Source organism: Crinia signifera, chromosome 6 (assembly GCF_055691185.1).
Source record: "Crinia signifera chromosome 6, ASM5569118v1, whole genome shotgun sequence".
NCBI lineage: Eukaryota > Metazoa > Chordata > Amphibia > Anura > Myobatrachidae > Crinia > Crinia signifera.
Window position 1 is genome coordinate 239,672,945 of NC_139222.1, and position 16,396 is coordinate 239,689,340.

A 16,396-nucleotide genomic window follows, 5' to 3' on the forward strand; every position below is an offset into this window, starting at 1 on the left:
TTTAATTGCTAACCCCCCTCATGGGTGAAATGGCCCCCCCATTGTTAACGCCACCCCACTATTGACGCCAACCCGAAGCGTGGCAAGCGCAGCGAGCCCGCGAGGTACGTCGGTATGCGTCCTCCGACCTTTTCATACCCCCACTATCCACGTCGGCGTGGAGCTGATTTTATATAGTGTGGCGAGCGCAGCGAGTCACTGAGCCCGAAGCATGGCGAGCGCAGCGGGCCCCGCGAGGGGAAGCGGAATACATGTAAACTAGTCCGCGTCCCCTCGCCATACTTCGGGCTTGGTGGCTCGCTACGCTTCTCCACACTATATATAATCAACTCCACGCCGACGTGGATAGTGGGGGTATGAAAAGGTCGGAGGACGCGTTCCGCCGCCCCTCGCGTACCGCCGCCCCTAGCGGGCTCGCTGCGCTCGCCACGCTTCGGGTTGGCGTTGATAGTGCTGGTTGCGTTAACAATGGTTATTGGGGGCTCACAATTTTTTATCTCATACATCTCATGGATCTCATGCATCTTATGGATGCATAAGATCCATGAGATTAAAAAAATCGGGTCCATCGCGTTGATTGTATGCCTTAAGTACCTTAAACTTAAGGCATACAATCAATGAGACGGGCGCCGTGCTAGGAAAGCAGTACCGAAATATTTTATCAGAAAGAGTGAACTAGAATAAGGGCCTCAGTTCCTGCTGGAGCCTGCTGAAAAATAGCCCTGGCTATAATAATATGTTACTAAGAAAAAAAATATACATAATATAAATACAAAAATGTGCTTGCTGAAATATGAAGTAGAATGTTCTATAACAGGGCACATTTGCAGCACATTATTTCATGCATGGAATACAAATGAATCCTAGATTGAACACCATTTACTCAACTTCGGATGTTTTTACCATTTTATTCAAATATAGGGATACAATCAGAACTGTGCAATGAGATGGGATTAAACCAGACAGACGAAACAGAACTGTAAACAAAACAATAAAACAGAGAGAATAAATATACCAGTTTAAAATGGCACCAAAATAAATTAGTTTGGTCATAGTGAAATCTTCACACATTGCTTTAGATGCTGCGCAGAATATCTCTTGAACGGTAACACATTTAAAATATCTTTCATAGAGAAAATATACATTTATTTCTTTTTTGTCATATATCCAATTAGAAAAAGAGCCAGTAATTACTTTATAGCATTAATGACAACCAATGCCTTTTATTACTGTGTAGGCAGATATTACTTGTATTTTGGAAGAGTCCTCATGTTTTACCTAAAAAATTGTCCTTTTATCCAGTCTATAGATAGTAACAGTACTTTTGGGACTCCGTGAATACTGTATATGTAGGTATCGGATGTAGCAAGCATGTTGTGTATACTGTAACGATATTATAAAATCATGAAGTTGGTGGAGTCAGGTGCAGATCTTTTAATGCCAAGTTGGGTAAAACAGTTCAGATTTTAGCAGCTCTGTCCATATAGTACAGTGGTTCCCAACCCTGGTCCTCAAGTACCCCCAACAGTGCATGTTTTCCAGGTCTCCACACAGAATCACAGGTGACATAATTAGCTCCACCTGTGGAATATTTTAAAATGTGTCTGAATAATGAGTGCACCTGCTGGGTGACCTGGAAAACGTGCACTGTTGGGGGTACTTGAGGACCAGGGTTGGGAACCACTGATATAGTATATCACTATGAAGTTGTGCGGTAGTGATGTCTATTTTGTACAAATTTTGCCTATTTTATTTTGTAGTTAGGGTTGTGGGTTGTGTAGAGTAATCATTCTAGAACTTTTTTTAAGCAAAAGTTAATTTGTCTAGAATAATACTAAGCACAACTTAGGGTAGGACATCAACCGGCTTATATTATGCTAGTCTTTTGTACAGTAAATAGGAAATAAAATGCATGATTTTCATTTACACCTAAATGTAAATTCTGTATTTACTAATTGGATATACTGGGGTATACTCCCTTAGTCAATTTACCCCATCTGCTTATCAGGTCCCGAACAGAGAAGACCTAGGACTTCTTACAGAACAACCGAGACCTGTACAAAATGCACTTCTACTCCCATAGAAAACACCAACATATGGACTATCATAGTATCATCCATCTTATCGATCACAATTTAGCAAATATAAGTTAACAGGAAAAAAAAAAAACTTTAACACAGGTAAAACCAAGCAAATGCAAGTAATTAAAATGAGCTGAGTCATTGTTTAAAAAAAAAAATGTCTATTTGTATATTCCACACTGCCACCTATAGGACACTTGGAGTACATGATTCGGAGATTGCACTGCACAAACAAAATCCAGGTAAGATTCAAGGAAGCATAAAATAGCAATAATTATTACCATACTAATAGCACATCGCTAATTTGTCTACACTTGCTATATAGTGTTTTATAATTTCCCCTTAAATAAACCACATTGTAGTACAATGAATGTTCTGGTGATGTCACAAAGAACAATCGGATAGTTTCTAACATAGTTCAAAGAATCTTGGAAAAATTGACCAAATATTTGTAAATCGTTCACAATGTTGTGTCAAGCGAGAGATCAATCTGCAGGAACTGTAGATGGGAATGGCTGACACAACTCTACATACATAAGCCTGTACTGATGACCCGTCTCTCGCTCTATTGTTCCCTGCACACTTCTATGCAAAAATGCAGGGAAACAGTTGAACATTCAGTGACAGCCTGGTCAAAGGCTTTCAAACTCCCTGTATTATATTAAATGGGCGAAGTGATGTCTACTGCACAGACAGGAAAGGGTTACATGTTCCGTATGACTTCAAGTTCTGGTTTGATGGGAAATGTTTGTGGAGAACAGGAAAGATTTTGAATACACCAACATTTGAGACTGCATCCATGCTATCCAGGTCTTACTATGGTAAGCACATCGCCAATGAATCCCTGTATTCCTATCCATGTACCCCAGGTCGCATAATCTTAATTATTCAATACGAGTCTTCTAGATCTTCAGACTTTTGGGTATTTAAATTTAAAATCAAGTTTTGCCCCTGAAATTTGTGCATTCTAAGCAGCAAACCCCCTCCCTCTTGTGCCCTACCAAACTTCCCAATACAACCAGACCGACAAACATGGTTGAGTGAACTGTGCAGTCCTAGAGGTTGAACGTCCGGTGATATGAGGGTGGTGATGGTGCTTGGATGAAGGTCCCACACTGCGAGGTCACTTGCCATATACACTCTCATCACTGTAAGCCACGTACAGGAAACAGTCCTCCTCGTGGTTATCCTAAAAAGCCAGAAAGATATTTTAGGGTCCAGAGTGACAAATGGTTTTCATACAATAAATGCCATTAATTGCTGCAAGCCCCTCTATGTGTTCTTACCCGGTGTGCTATTAATCCTGTGGACATTTATTAGGTCCATGTGAGAATGTCAAAATGTTCATGATGTCAACATTAACTATGCCTACATGTTGACAATTATGTAACGTCAACCTCGTCATCACTGCAGTTTTTCCCCTTGCAACCCCTAGTGATACGCTGGAAAATGCAATGTTATTGTACCATAGTGCCCAGGGATGACTGCATCTGACCAGCTTGGGTGCTCATTACTGTACGCAACAGCAATGGTATTACAATATACAGCTGTCCCATACAATTATCTCAATATAGATACACTATCACACTGTTACCTCCTGCTTGTCACCTCCATTCCTGTTCAGATGTTTTTTGTTTTGTTTTTTGTTTAGAGGACAAAACAAGTATATCAATAGGAAACGTACAGACTTAGTGACAGATGTACTAAGCCTTGAAAAATGATAAAATGGAGAGTGATAATCAGTTCTTACCTTTCATTTTTCAAACACAGCCTGTGACATGGCAGTTCACAGCTGATTGGCTGGTGGTTTATCACTCTCCATTTTATCACTTTTCAAGCTTAGTACATCTCGCCTTTAAGCTGGCCATACACTTGTCCGATTTGGCCACTTTTCACCCGACTCTGACAGACTGGGCTGAGAAATTGGGTGAAAAGTGAACAAATCAGATGTGTTTAACATCTGAACCGATCCAATGCGCACGGGACCTCCGACACGGGCAGCGAGGAATGGGATTGCATGGTTTAAGGGAATTCTTATGAGACTTCTTCCTCCAAGAAGTCGTATAAATGTATGCTGGTCAGGGTGCAGCAAAAAAAAAAAAATGCACATTGTGCCCCCCCCCCCCCCTGCCAAAAATAAATAAAAAATAATTCTGCCGCCCCCCAACCCCATACATTTATTATAATTTTTTTACCTGAATGCACATTGACAGGGGTTTCATACTGAATGACAGGAGTTACATGCTCATTGGAATGTGTTTCAAGCACATTTCCAGGGGCTACATGCTCATTGGCGGCAGCCATTTTTGGGGGGACATTTTGAGCAGATTCCATACGAATGGCCAGAACCATTGGAATCTGCAGAGACCATGTGTCTCTACAGCGCCATTGTTACGCCACGGACTCCAGGGTGCTGTGATTCAAGAACCTTTGTGAACCACTGTCCTACTGTGATAACCTCAGACACCCTATGATCCAATTCTAATGCAAGTCTTTAACATAACTGACCTAACACATACCTAAAGCAGGTGCCAGTGAGCTTACTATAAGTGCCTTGTACGGCTAACTATACTTGTCATAATATTACCTCATGTAACCGCCTTGCTCTTCTAATATCTCGTGTGGCTGTCCCATGGGCTCTAGTGCTGTTATTTCATAAGGCTTTATTACTATCATTATTATCATTATTTATATGGAATACAAATGTATTCAGTGCATTACAGCAAATATTGATATAATTCACATCAGTTCCCAATGAAATATAAAATCTATACAGATTTGCTCACATACATCTAGCCTCCTTGCACATTAAACAGCCCTTCTAGTTGTGCCAAGAATCTTTGCATGCCACTTCTTACATTATAATGTGTCTTATTCATGAAGTAGTACAAGTAGGACACATAATCAGCTTCTGCTGATTAAAATGATATGTGGCATGCCTAAAGAATGTGTGTGACAGCAGATGTATCTGCATACAAAACGATGTCACAGTGTAACGTAGCATTTCATATGCAGATAAAGGCCCAGTCGTACGCAGAATATAGACATGCTACATATCATTTTAATCAGCCTGATCATCCTATTAACACCTCACATACTTATTCAGGATGTATTGCAACAGAAAAAGATGCGTGCAAAGACGCTTGGCACTACCAAGTCATATAGAACTTACATGTTATGTGGTACTCGACTTATAGTGCACAGGGGATAGATGTAAATGGACACATCTGTACTACGTTCTCATTGCCGCCTCTGTAAAAACCCAGTTTTTTTTGCCGGGTTCTTGGCGGGGCATAGAGCAACTCAGCTCTACAGACCCCATTCATACTTCTCCTTAGACCAGGGAAATTCCCATGTCTGCCCCTTTCACACTGCTTCCCCTGGTCTGCCTGCCAACAAGTGTGTGGAATCTAAGAGCAGCTTTGTTTGGCTGTTGAAAAAGTATCTTTGATTGCCTGTTTAAAAGCAGCTTTGAGCAATGTAATGAGCTTGCTTTTTTGCATCTTGTGAGAAAAACCCGGGTCTAGCCTGTTCACATTGCCATACACCCATGTATTACCCACGAATAACCCTGCAAAAAACCTGTGTGTAATTCCCAGGGCATTACACCCAGGAATTTCGTTCACACCCGTTCACACTGAGACAGGACACGGGAACCTACTGCTTGCCCTGGCAAATACCCGGGTTTTTGCGGCAGTGAGAACGGGGTATAATAGTGCATGGGGAATAGATGTAAATGGAAACATCTGTAATGTATTCCCTGTCAAATGGACATACGAGGGTGGATCAATAAGTACCTGTGTTGAAGACAGGTGGCGTTGCTGAGGAAACTTGGTATTACTTTCGTGTACTACCATCTTTCAAACAACACCATACCAAATTTCAGTTTGATTCCTAGGTTAGTTTTGCACTATGAATTGTTTTTTCCCCGAGAGCCACGTTTTCAGGTTAGGGAACAGAAAGAAATCGCAGGGAGAGTACGGTGGATGCGGCAACAATTCATAGTGCAATTCATGCAATTTGGCTGCAACAATTCCGGATGAGGGAGCTGGTGTATTGCAGTGGTGGAAAAAAAAAACTTACCTATTAATCAATCTGAAATTTGGTATGGTGTTGTTGGAAAGATGGTACACCTGTCTTCAAACACAGGTACTTATTGATCCACCCTCGTACATACACAAAAGGGTTTATACTCTGTCAGAAGCCAATTAACTTACAGTACCATTATGAAAACACCCAGAGAAATAAAAAACACACAAACATGAGGAGAACATACAAACTGTACACAAATACGTCAATAAATGAAAGTATGACCTCAGCACTGGGAAGCCGTAATGCCGACCACTACGCCAACAGTGCTTCACAAACCAAGGCTAAAGCGATTATAATAAGGTTGCACATCTTTCTGCTTCAAGCGGTTGCCTAATTCTAATGTCACCTTAAACATTTCCCCATAGGATAAAATGACACTTTCTGCAGCATTCACAAGCAGTAAAACTCTGGTAAATAAGATGGAGAGCTAAGACAGTGACCGGCGCAATACAATACACAGGGCCAAATGTAATAGGGTGAGAGTTTCAGAAAGTGAAGGATTTTTGGAGAGTTTTCCCCATTTTTTTTTTAAGCAGCAATCAATTACATGGCAAAATCAGCCTGGTTTTGCCATGTAATTTATTGCTGCTTTAAAAAAAATGGTAAAACTGTCCCAAAATCTCTCACTTTCTGAAACTCTCACCCTATTACATTTGGCCCACAATACAATGTCCTGTCAATAGCGGCATCCGCGATTCTACAGTATGTTGCTTAATTGATCATTTCACAACTTTGTATTGTGGGACTGTGTATTACTCATTTTCCGGGCATTGTTTTACACCGTTCACCCTTTGAGTGCCAACATTGCTGTGAGAGATCCTCAAAATATCCGCTAAAAATGCCAGGGTCGCTCACAGCAACTGTTTTTTTTTTTTTTTAGGTGCAATATTTAACTAAACTTCAATTAACTGACTCAGACATATTTGTATTTATACTAAAAGAACAATCGCTGTGAGCGACGCTGGCATTTTGTTGCGGATATTTTGAGGATCTCTCACAGCAAGGTTGGCACTCAAAGGGTTAAATGAGTCTTCTGTTCACTTATGTGTTAAGCGCTCTTTACCATTTAAGGTGCCTTATTAATAACAAAGTAATAAGGGATCACATTCATAGTAGACAATGCGATAGGAAGTTGAGTAAACGCTTCAGAAGCCCTGCTAAGTGGAATGGATTATCTACTCTTCACAGGCTTTGTTTTTGAATGACCATGTGTTTAAGGAAGGCCTAAGGGCCAAATGCAGTAAGCTTCAAAAAGTGATAAAATGGAGAGTGATAAACAGCCAGCCAATCAGCTCCTACCTGCCATGTCACAGACTGTGTTTGAAAAATAATAAAGAAGAAGAAAATAAATCAGTTTAATTTGACGCACTCCTCATCCACATAGTCTCAAACCGACTTAAAAACAAGATAATGTCATACCCGAAGGTGTATATTTTATTAGTACAAATAACTCTATAGCTAGCAGGCCATTACTTATATTAGTGTTTAATAATTGTATTAATTATACATGACCTGATAGTCTATTCCCTGTAACAGGGATCAGAATGGCGAAAATATAAAAAAAAGAATGATAGATATAGAGAAAAAGAAAATTTGAAAGATTAAAATTGGTCTCTGTAATCCATTTACAGTTGTATTAGTTGGAAGGCTTTATAGATGCCTTATTACATCAAATGTGCCAAATGTATGGGTACTCTTTACCTAGAAGGGCGCCCATCGCGGGCATCGCATGTACATCGCATGCCATTATAATGGCATGCGATGCGACCGATGCGATGCCCGCGATTTTACATAGAAATACATGTTAAAATGTAAATTGCGTCGGTCGCATCGCATGCGACCAAAAAATCGCATGCGATGCGACCGACGCGATTACCGCGATTTCCCATAGGGAACAATGTTAAATGTCCCAATTGACCCGATTTTCCATAGGGAACAATGTTAAATGGGCCACAGAGGCCAAATAGGCACCCTGAAGTGTGAAATGGCCCCCCCAATTGTTAACGCCAACGTGAACCCGAAGCGTGGCGAGCGGCGGCGGTACGCGTCCTACGACCTTTTCATCCCCTCACTATCCACGTCGGCGTGGAGTTGAGAATAGAAAGTGTGGCGAGCGCAGAGAGCCACCAAACCCCAAAGCGTGGCGAGCGCAGCGAGCCCCGCGAGGGGACGCGGATACCTTCACAGATATCCGGGTCCCCTCGCGGGCTTCACAGGTGTCCGCGTCCCCTCGCCACGCTTCGGGCTCGGTGCAATTTTTTACCTTGCGATGCCCAAGATCAAAATCGTGGGCGACCTTCTAGGTAAAGAGTACCAATGTATGTACTCTTGTGTAGGCACTATGTTGCCTTACTCATGAAGAGTGCAGGTCAGTCTTGTCCCAAGTCCTCAAATATTTATAGGATTCTTATGTGGGATTATCCTCTCATATAGCTAGTGTGTGCTGTTTAACAATTGCAACATAAGTATCACTGTGTTTGTGATTATGCTGCAACATAGATATTTAGTAACTGTTGCATATAAGTATCTCTTGTGCATTGATGTCCTGTGAACATAAATGGCTGATCTTTCTCTCCGGCTTATGTTGCCTATGACTGGTTTATTCTTTAGTCATATTCTTATGCTTGGAGTACATATATTTTAATCAGTATAAGCGCCTCAATTCACTCTTAATATGACCACATTAATTTTGTGACAGATTGCCTCTATGAATGGCATGTGTCAAAAAGGGATTCTCAGTTTTCATGTGTAGTGTCACTCTCCCGGATTTGTACTACATTCGCATTTATTAAATCAGAATTCAGAGGTGAGTTGTGTTTGCCGCTCAGCCTCTCACCTCTCCCTCTATATCTGATATTTCACCCCAGTATACACACGGTCCAATCTCTAGATTGTGTCACACATATATACGTGCACTGTGCTGCATTTAAGTTATATAGTATCAACTTTGGGTAATATTGTGACACAAATAGATTAAAGTCAGAGTGTAGATTTTATATTTCTTACACACACTGTCATATGTATTTCACACAATGGTGGGTGATAGACGTATTAGATAATCAGCAGGGTTGTCTTCACAGATATGTGTATACACAAGGTGATTTGGTCTATATGATAGTCAAACCAATTTATTGTTCAATCCCAGGTTTATCTACACACTGAGCAATTTTTGAGTGAATCGATAGTTATTATTCTGTCACAGGTTTAATTATGTACATTGCACATGTAATCTTTATTGGCAGAGGGGTGTGTTCTCCACAGAAATATTGGTATGCAAACTGAATAGTGTTTAATAACAGTGAAGTGTCAGATTTTTACCGGAGCATGCATGTCATGCTATCTGGCTTGTACTGACACGCTGTACGACGTCTCAGACAGCCCGTGCCTAGATGCTGTTTATTCTCATATATTAACATGACTGCACTTATCAGTGGTTCTAGGCGGTACAGATATGCAGCAAACAATGGCTGCTATGCTTATACTAATGGGGTGGCAGATCTCAGCCGGAGCGTTACACTCAGCGCCACCCGGCTTAGTGAACACGCTGTCAGGCGTCTCCTGTGTTACAGACAGCGTGTGCCCGCACTTGCTATGTGCGCTCTGCTCCGAAGACTCTTTGCCTACTGACACACACTATTCTTGGGTAAGGCTGACCACACACATCTACATCTATTTCATTGGCTACATGTATCAACGGATTTACAGGGGAAATTTGCCGATGCGCATTTCGCCCTATTAGCTTTTTCAAGGCTCAACCTATGCTGACTTTATGTATACTAATATCAACCTTTGTATGCTATTCATGTGTATTTGCAGAATTACTGTAATGGACTTTACTATGTACAGAACAAAATCCATTGATTCAAACTATACTGTATGTATCACAACCAATAAACTATATTTAAAAAAAAAAAAAATATATATATATATATATATATATATATATATATGTACTCCAAGCATAAGAATATGACTAAAGAATAAACCAGTCATAGGCAACATAAGCCGGAGAGAAAGATCAGCCATTTATGTTCACAGGACATCAATGCACAAGAGATACTTATATGCAACAGTTACTAAATATCTATGTTGCAGCATAATCACAAACACAGTGATACTTATGTTGCAATTGTTAAACAGCACACACTAGCTATATGAGAATAATATAGAGATTCCCACATAAGAATCCTATAAATATTTGAGGACTTGGGACAAGACTGACCTGCACTCTTCAAGAGTAAGGCAACATAGTGCCTACACAAGAGTACATACATTTGGCACATTTGATGTAATAAGGCATCTATAAAGCCTTCCAATACAACTGTAAATGGATTACAGAGACCAATTTTAATCTTTCAAATTTTCTTTTTCTCTATATCTATCATTCTTTTTTTAATATTTTCGCCATTCTGATCCCTGTTACAGGGAATAGACTATCAGGTCATGTATAATTAATAAAATTATTAAACATTAATATAAGTAATGGCCTGCTAGCTATAGAGTTATTTGTACTAATAAAATGTACACCTTCGGGTATGACATTATCTTGTTTTTAAGTCAATTTGAGACTATGTGGATGAGGAGTGCGTCAAATTGAACTGATTTATTTTCTACTTCTTTATTGTGTACCATATATCTAAATCAGTAGACAGCACCCTAAGCCAGTAGGGGTATATACGATAAGAACCCTTTTCTGACTTAAGGTGGCCATACATCAGAAAGATATTGTACCCAATCATACAATCTCAATTGATTGTAAGATGGATTGTATGCAGATTGTGTGCACATCTTGTGTACACAAATCATACAATCAATCATCAGATGGATTGTATGACTGATTGTATGATGGATTGTATGCAGATTGTGTGCACATCTTGCATACACAATCATACAGCAGATGGATTGTATGACTGATTGTAAGATGGATTGTGTGTAGATTGTGTGTCCAAAAACCACCAAAGACTGCCGGGGATTTCAAGGGAAATTGTACACAATCATGAGCGCAATCGATCTTAAGATCGACCTTTCTGATGTATGGCCAGCTTAACAGCCTTGCCATCCACAAACTGTGAACCTAAACATACGGTGCAGGTCCCCCACACTCTCTCCTTGTCTGTTTGAAAAATGTCAGACAGGAGCTGATTGGGTGTTTTTTTATCACTCTCCATTTGATCACCTTTGAAGTTTAGTGCATCTGGCCCTAATACTTTTATTTACAAAATCTGCCCACCTCACTAACCCATATGTGTGGAGCATGTATGTTCTCCTTGTGTTTGGGTATGCCAACAATACAACAATAATAGTAAATGCTGTTGTGTCACACTTGACGACTCTCTTGGAATGCCTAGGTGACTAGTGAGCTGTGCACGGAAACCTCCCACTTCCCTTTGTTGTGAATAATATCTTCAGGGCCGAACCACATGATGCAGTAGTTTGTGTCATAATGCACAAGAGGTCTATTCATGAAGGAGTAAGGACTAGAGAAACGAGCCAGTGGAGAAGTTGCTCATTGCAACCAATCATCTTTGAGGTAACATTTATCAAGAGCATTCTAAAAATTATACATAGCAGCTGATTGGTTGATATGGGCAACTTTCCCACTCTTTTCACTGTTCCTTGAATAGACCCCAAGGGGTAGACCAATGAGCAAATGAATCATATTACCACCACTCCTCCTGCACTTGGGTCTCCCCTCTGAGATCTTCCAATAGTCAGCAAGTAGGAATTACTGTACTTCCTTAGGGTTCCATAGATATAACCTTGCGGCTCTTACCTCATACAGTTGCCCCATAGTAGCACTGGTGGGAGGAATGGTGTTGTTGACAAAAAAGAAAAGTGCGTCTTCAGGGCGAAGGTGAATCCGCTTCCTGATTAGGAAGTAGAATTGTCCAACTGAAAGTGGTCAAAAAAAATTAAAATAAGTCATTAAAAAAAAAAAACATAATACAAAAAACAAACAACTACATACAATGCAAGCAATGCACAGATTTGGGATCATTTAAATGCTTATTTATTCCACAACAGCTATGGATTAAACACACAAGATTGCAACACTATTTGTGCCGCTTTAGTCCTAGATTACAAAATAATTGTTGACACAGACTCTGAACACTGCATGTAAACAGAGAGAGATGTGGCAATGTAGAACATACAGGAGGGCGTATAGCTACATACCAGTGAGGTCTGAAGGTACTAGGTATTTCCTCTTGTCCAAGTCAGGAACACGAGCTTTTGGAGCCTTTTCTACAATAACCTAAAAAAAGAAAAATAACAATTATATGTATACACATACTATTATGGGGAAAATCATGGGCTGAAAGACAGATTTGTATTTCCACAATCTGGTGGGTCCAGTTTATGGAACTCTGACGCCCTCATCTAAGTTTGTTTTAAACCCAGCGCTGAATTTATAATGCATTATGGGCAGCACGGATGGTGTAATGCATTACTGCCTCACAGCACTGGGGTCAGGGGTTCGATTCTCACCATGGCCCTAACTGTGGGGAGTTTGTATCCTCTTGGGTTTCCTCTGGGTACTCCGATTTCCTCCCACAATCCAAAACTATAATGGTAGGTTAACTGGCTCACAACAAATTAATCCTACAATGTCTCTGTGTGTGTGGTAGGGAATATAGATTGTAAGCTCCACTGGGGCAGGGACTGATGTGAATGTTCAACTATACTCTGTACAGTGCTGCAGAATATGTGTGCGCTATATAAGAAACTGTAAATAAATAAAATTAAATTGCGCCAGATGCCAATAGGCCTTATATGGAAACGTAACAGCTGGAAGCTCACAAGGTGACAATGATACCATGTGTCCATCTCCACCATACACACACGAGTGGTCCTTGGTTATTTGCAATATAGCATATTTCCCTGTTTATGTCAAGGTGACCATGATCTATGCGACAGAAGACTTTATCAGACAGGGGCTTGCTGTTCAAATAAACAGTATTCAAAAACCCTAAAGGTCCATGGTTTCCCTCAATGCTGTAAAGGATACTTAAACTGTCTAGATCACTGCAAATAGTACATGTGGTCATCTGCCAAATATCTTTAAACTGAAAAAAATATTTAACAACAAAATATGTTCTTTATACGTTACATTTTACAAGCCTGTTTAGTATACTGACAATGTACAAGATATATGCACGTCATACAATTGTTCTATATGGGAGAAGCGGCCCTATTACTTGCAGCAGCTGTATACACACCTCACGCAACACTGAAGGGGTTAAATAAAACAGACACAGGAGGAGCCCTCCCCTCTCATTGCAGTGCTCTTTCTGGGAGAGGAGGAGCCATGTGTGTGCACCAACATCCCTCCCCTGGGTACAGAATACAGCTGTGGGGGGCAGCTATGGTCTCCTCCTCCAACTCTCCTATAATTAGGGGGTTTTCTCTAGATCTGATCTCTAATAGAGTGTTTGTATTCCACAATTGCTCCACATACTGTATACACATTGCCACACCACACATGGCAAACACTATAGGACCGCAAGCCAGACAATTATGGGATTCCCATTGGCATCTTTTGTAACCATCAGGAATGGTAGATGATGAACTGGGCAATCACACCAAGACAGGCAATGGCCTCTCCTATACAGTATGTACTATGTGTTAGTGGATAAATCATAACCTTAAGCAATTCTTTATGTAAATGCCATTCCCTTACCACTTATCATTGCAAGCATCTAATAAACATCTTTATTACTCACCTACCAGTGTGCATGGGGCGATGTTTGTGCTAAAGACGTCCTTTGACTGGTTAAAACAATAAAAATAAAAATAAACTGCTCTACAGGGCAGTATAATTCGCAGCCAATGACAAAGGCCTAGTGTCACCTATTGTGTAGATGTGTTGTGGATCACTGCACATCACAATGGCTAATATATATATATATATATATATATATATATATATATATATATATATATATATATATATATATATATATATATATATATATATAGTACATAAAGCATTCTGCAAGCAAGTGGTTAATAATGCAGGGCAGAGACATCAGGACTGCAGCAGGCAGCTACCCGGCCCGTACTCACCGGTACCCTGTCTGGGTATTTCTTCCTGATCTTCTCGCCCTCCTTCTTCCTGTACTCATACGGATGATCCTCCTTGTACTGAAATTTCATGGCTGCTGCCCGGATAGATGTGCCCAGCTGATCAGTCCCTTTAAACCTCTATCCCAGTGTCTTCTGTTACTGTACAGAGCCAGAAGGAGGATGACGTTAACAGAAACACGCCCCTGGGCGGGGCCAGTCGAGCCAAACAAAGGCAGCAGCTTGCGTTAACCCCTCCTCTGCTGCTTCTCAGCTGCTCCATCTGTTGTGGAACTACAGATCCAGCATGCCCAGCCAGTTACAGGTTTATAAGGCATGGTGGGATTATAGTATATATTATTATACTATATATATATAATAATATAATACACCTATCTGACATTCATACTTACTGTAGGTGTATTATATTTCTATATTCAGTATTGCAGTATGCTGCTTGCAATTGGCAGTATTGTCGGCAGCCTTTTCTCCTGGTTTAGGCTGTGTGGTAGACGGGACAAGGTGAATGCAGCTATGCTATGTGATTATGAATGCAGCGTACTGCTAATGTTCTGTATTGCCTGCCAGCAGCGAAGCAGTTAACCAGATGCTGGTAAGGGGAGGAGATAAGTGATGCTGTGTGTTGTGTTGCTGTGCTATAATATTCTGTCTTGTGACTGTGTATCACATGAACCTAGAGAAGGTAAACAGGTGACTCAGCCAGTCTAGGGGAGCAGGTGTACTCCGCATATTCCCTGCCCTGCCAGACATGATAACATCTGTTCTGCAATTACAACATAACGGTGGACAGTAGGGTTACAAGAAATGTTGCGCCTCCTGCCAAAACAATTTCTGCCCCCCCCCCCCCCTCTCATACATGTATTATCATTTTTATTTAACTAAATTATCGTTGGCAGGTGGTATATTGTCATTGACAGGAGTTACATGTTTGTTACCAGGTGTTTCATGCTCATTGACCGAAGCTACATGTTCGTTACCAGGGGTTTCATGCTCATTGACAGGAGTTACATGCTCGTTACCAGAGGTTTCATGCTCATTGACAGGAGTTACATGCTCATTACCAAGGGTTTCATGCTCATTTCCAGTGGTTACATGCTTGTTGCTATGGGATTCATGCTCATTGCCAAGGGTAACATGCTCGTAGCCAGGGGCCCCATGCTCGTTTCCAGGTGTTTTGTATTCGATGCCAGTGTTTTTTGCCTGTTACCAGGGACTTACATGCCCATTGCCAGGGAGTAACATGCTCGGTGCCAGGGGAAATATATAGCTATCTATCTATAGATGTATATATATACTTTGCTGGGTTCCTCACTTAGAAGAACGTCAGGTGGCACTCAGTGGTCTTAATGGTGACAAAAAAGTGTTTATTTTATTCTGTCATATCAACGTTTCAAGACCCTGGGGTCTTTTCTTCAGGATAACAAACACACATATATATATATATATATATATATATATATATATATGTATATATATATATATATAGACACATACATATATATACCCAGTACCACCTCCAGCATCTATCCATCTGTCCAGTAAGACCTCTAGCATCTGTCTCCTCCAAGGTGGCAGACATTTTTGGAGGGTCGTTTTCAGCAGATTCCATACAGACAGCCAGACCCATTGGAATCTGCAGAGACCAAATGCCCCCACAGCGAGGTCTCCCCCAAGCCACAGCTTGGGCTGCAGTGTCATGTTACACCACTGACTGTAGGAAAGAACACAATGCCCTTCTCCCAGTTTTGTAACGGTGTCCATTGCCTAGATGAATATATTGAAAGAGAGACAAATGATTGGCCACATTTTGCCCTAGTAAACATCGTGTTAGCACTCCCATTTACAGCAACAAGAGATCATTCAACTTATACAGGGACGGGGCATCCAATAAGACAGTTGCCAAAGTCCACCATTACAGTCCAGTGTTTAAGGAAATCTATGCTTGATCACAGGTAACTTAATTGCTACCTGAGTCAATTTGACTTAACCAATTGGAACCAACCATAGATATCCTTCAGACCAGGGGCGTTAGTTCATTCCAGATGCCCGGAGGCGAATTAGACAGTGGTGTCCCCAATTCTCCCCCATGGCAGGTTAGTCACAACTTGATTGATCGGTGACCCCCAAATTTCTACAGACAG

The 16,396-nt window shown here is 40.8% G+C and overlaps 1 protein-coding gene across 1 annotated transcript; it reads right to left on the reverse strand.

Moving 5' to 3' along the window:
* Positions 1 to 892: 892 nt before the first annotated feature.
* Positions 893 to 14,432, reverse strand: GABARAPL1 (GABA type A receptor associated protein like 1). The gene is made up of 4 exons (XM_083149165.1): positions 14,238 to 14,432; positions 12,348 to 12,426; positions 11,947 to 12,065; positions 893 to 3,270 (listed from the first exon to the last, which is right to left on the reverse strand). Exons 1-4 carry the CDS (start codon positions 14,325 to 14,327, stop codon positions 3,205 to 3,207), a joined length of 354 nt encoding a protein of 117 aa, XP_083005291.1. The 5' UTR covers positions 14,328 to 14,432; the 3' UTR covers positions 893 to 3,204.
* Between the last annotated feature and the right edge of the window lie 1,964 nt (positions 14,433 to 16,396).

Bases quoted from the DNA above. Each gene is read 5' to 3' on its own strand.
- GABARAPL1 (XM_083149165.1), bottom strand. From the start codon at position 14,327: ATGAAATTTCAGTACAAGGAGGATCATCCGTATGAGTACAGGAAGAAG. The intron at 12,066-12,347 runs GTATGTAGCTAT...GACCACTTTCAG, and splicing joins AGTACCTTCAGACCTCACTG to TTGGACAATTCTACTTCCTA. The intron at 3,271-11,946 runs GTAAGAGCCGCA...CTGGCTTTTTAG, and splicing joins CTATGGGGCAACTGTATGAG to GATAACCACGAGGAGGACTG.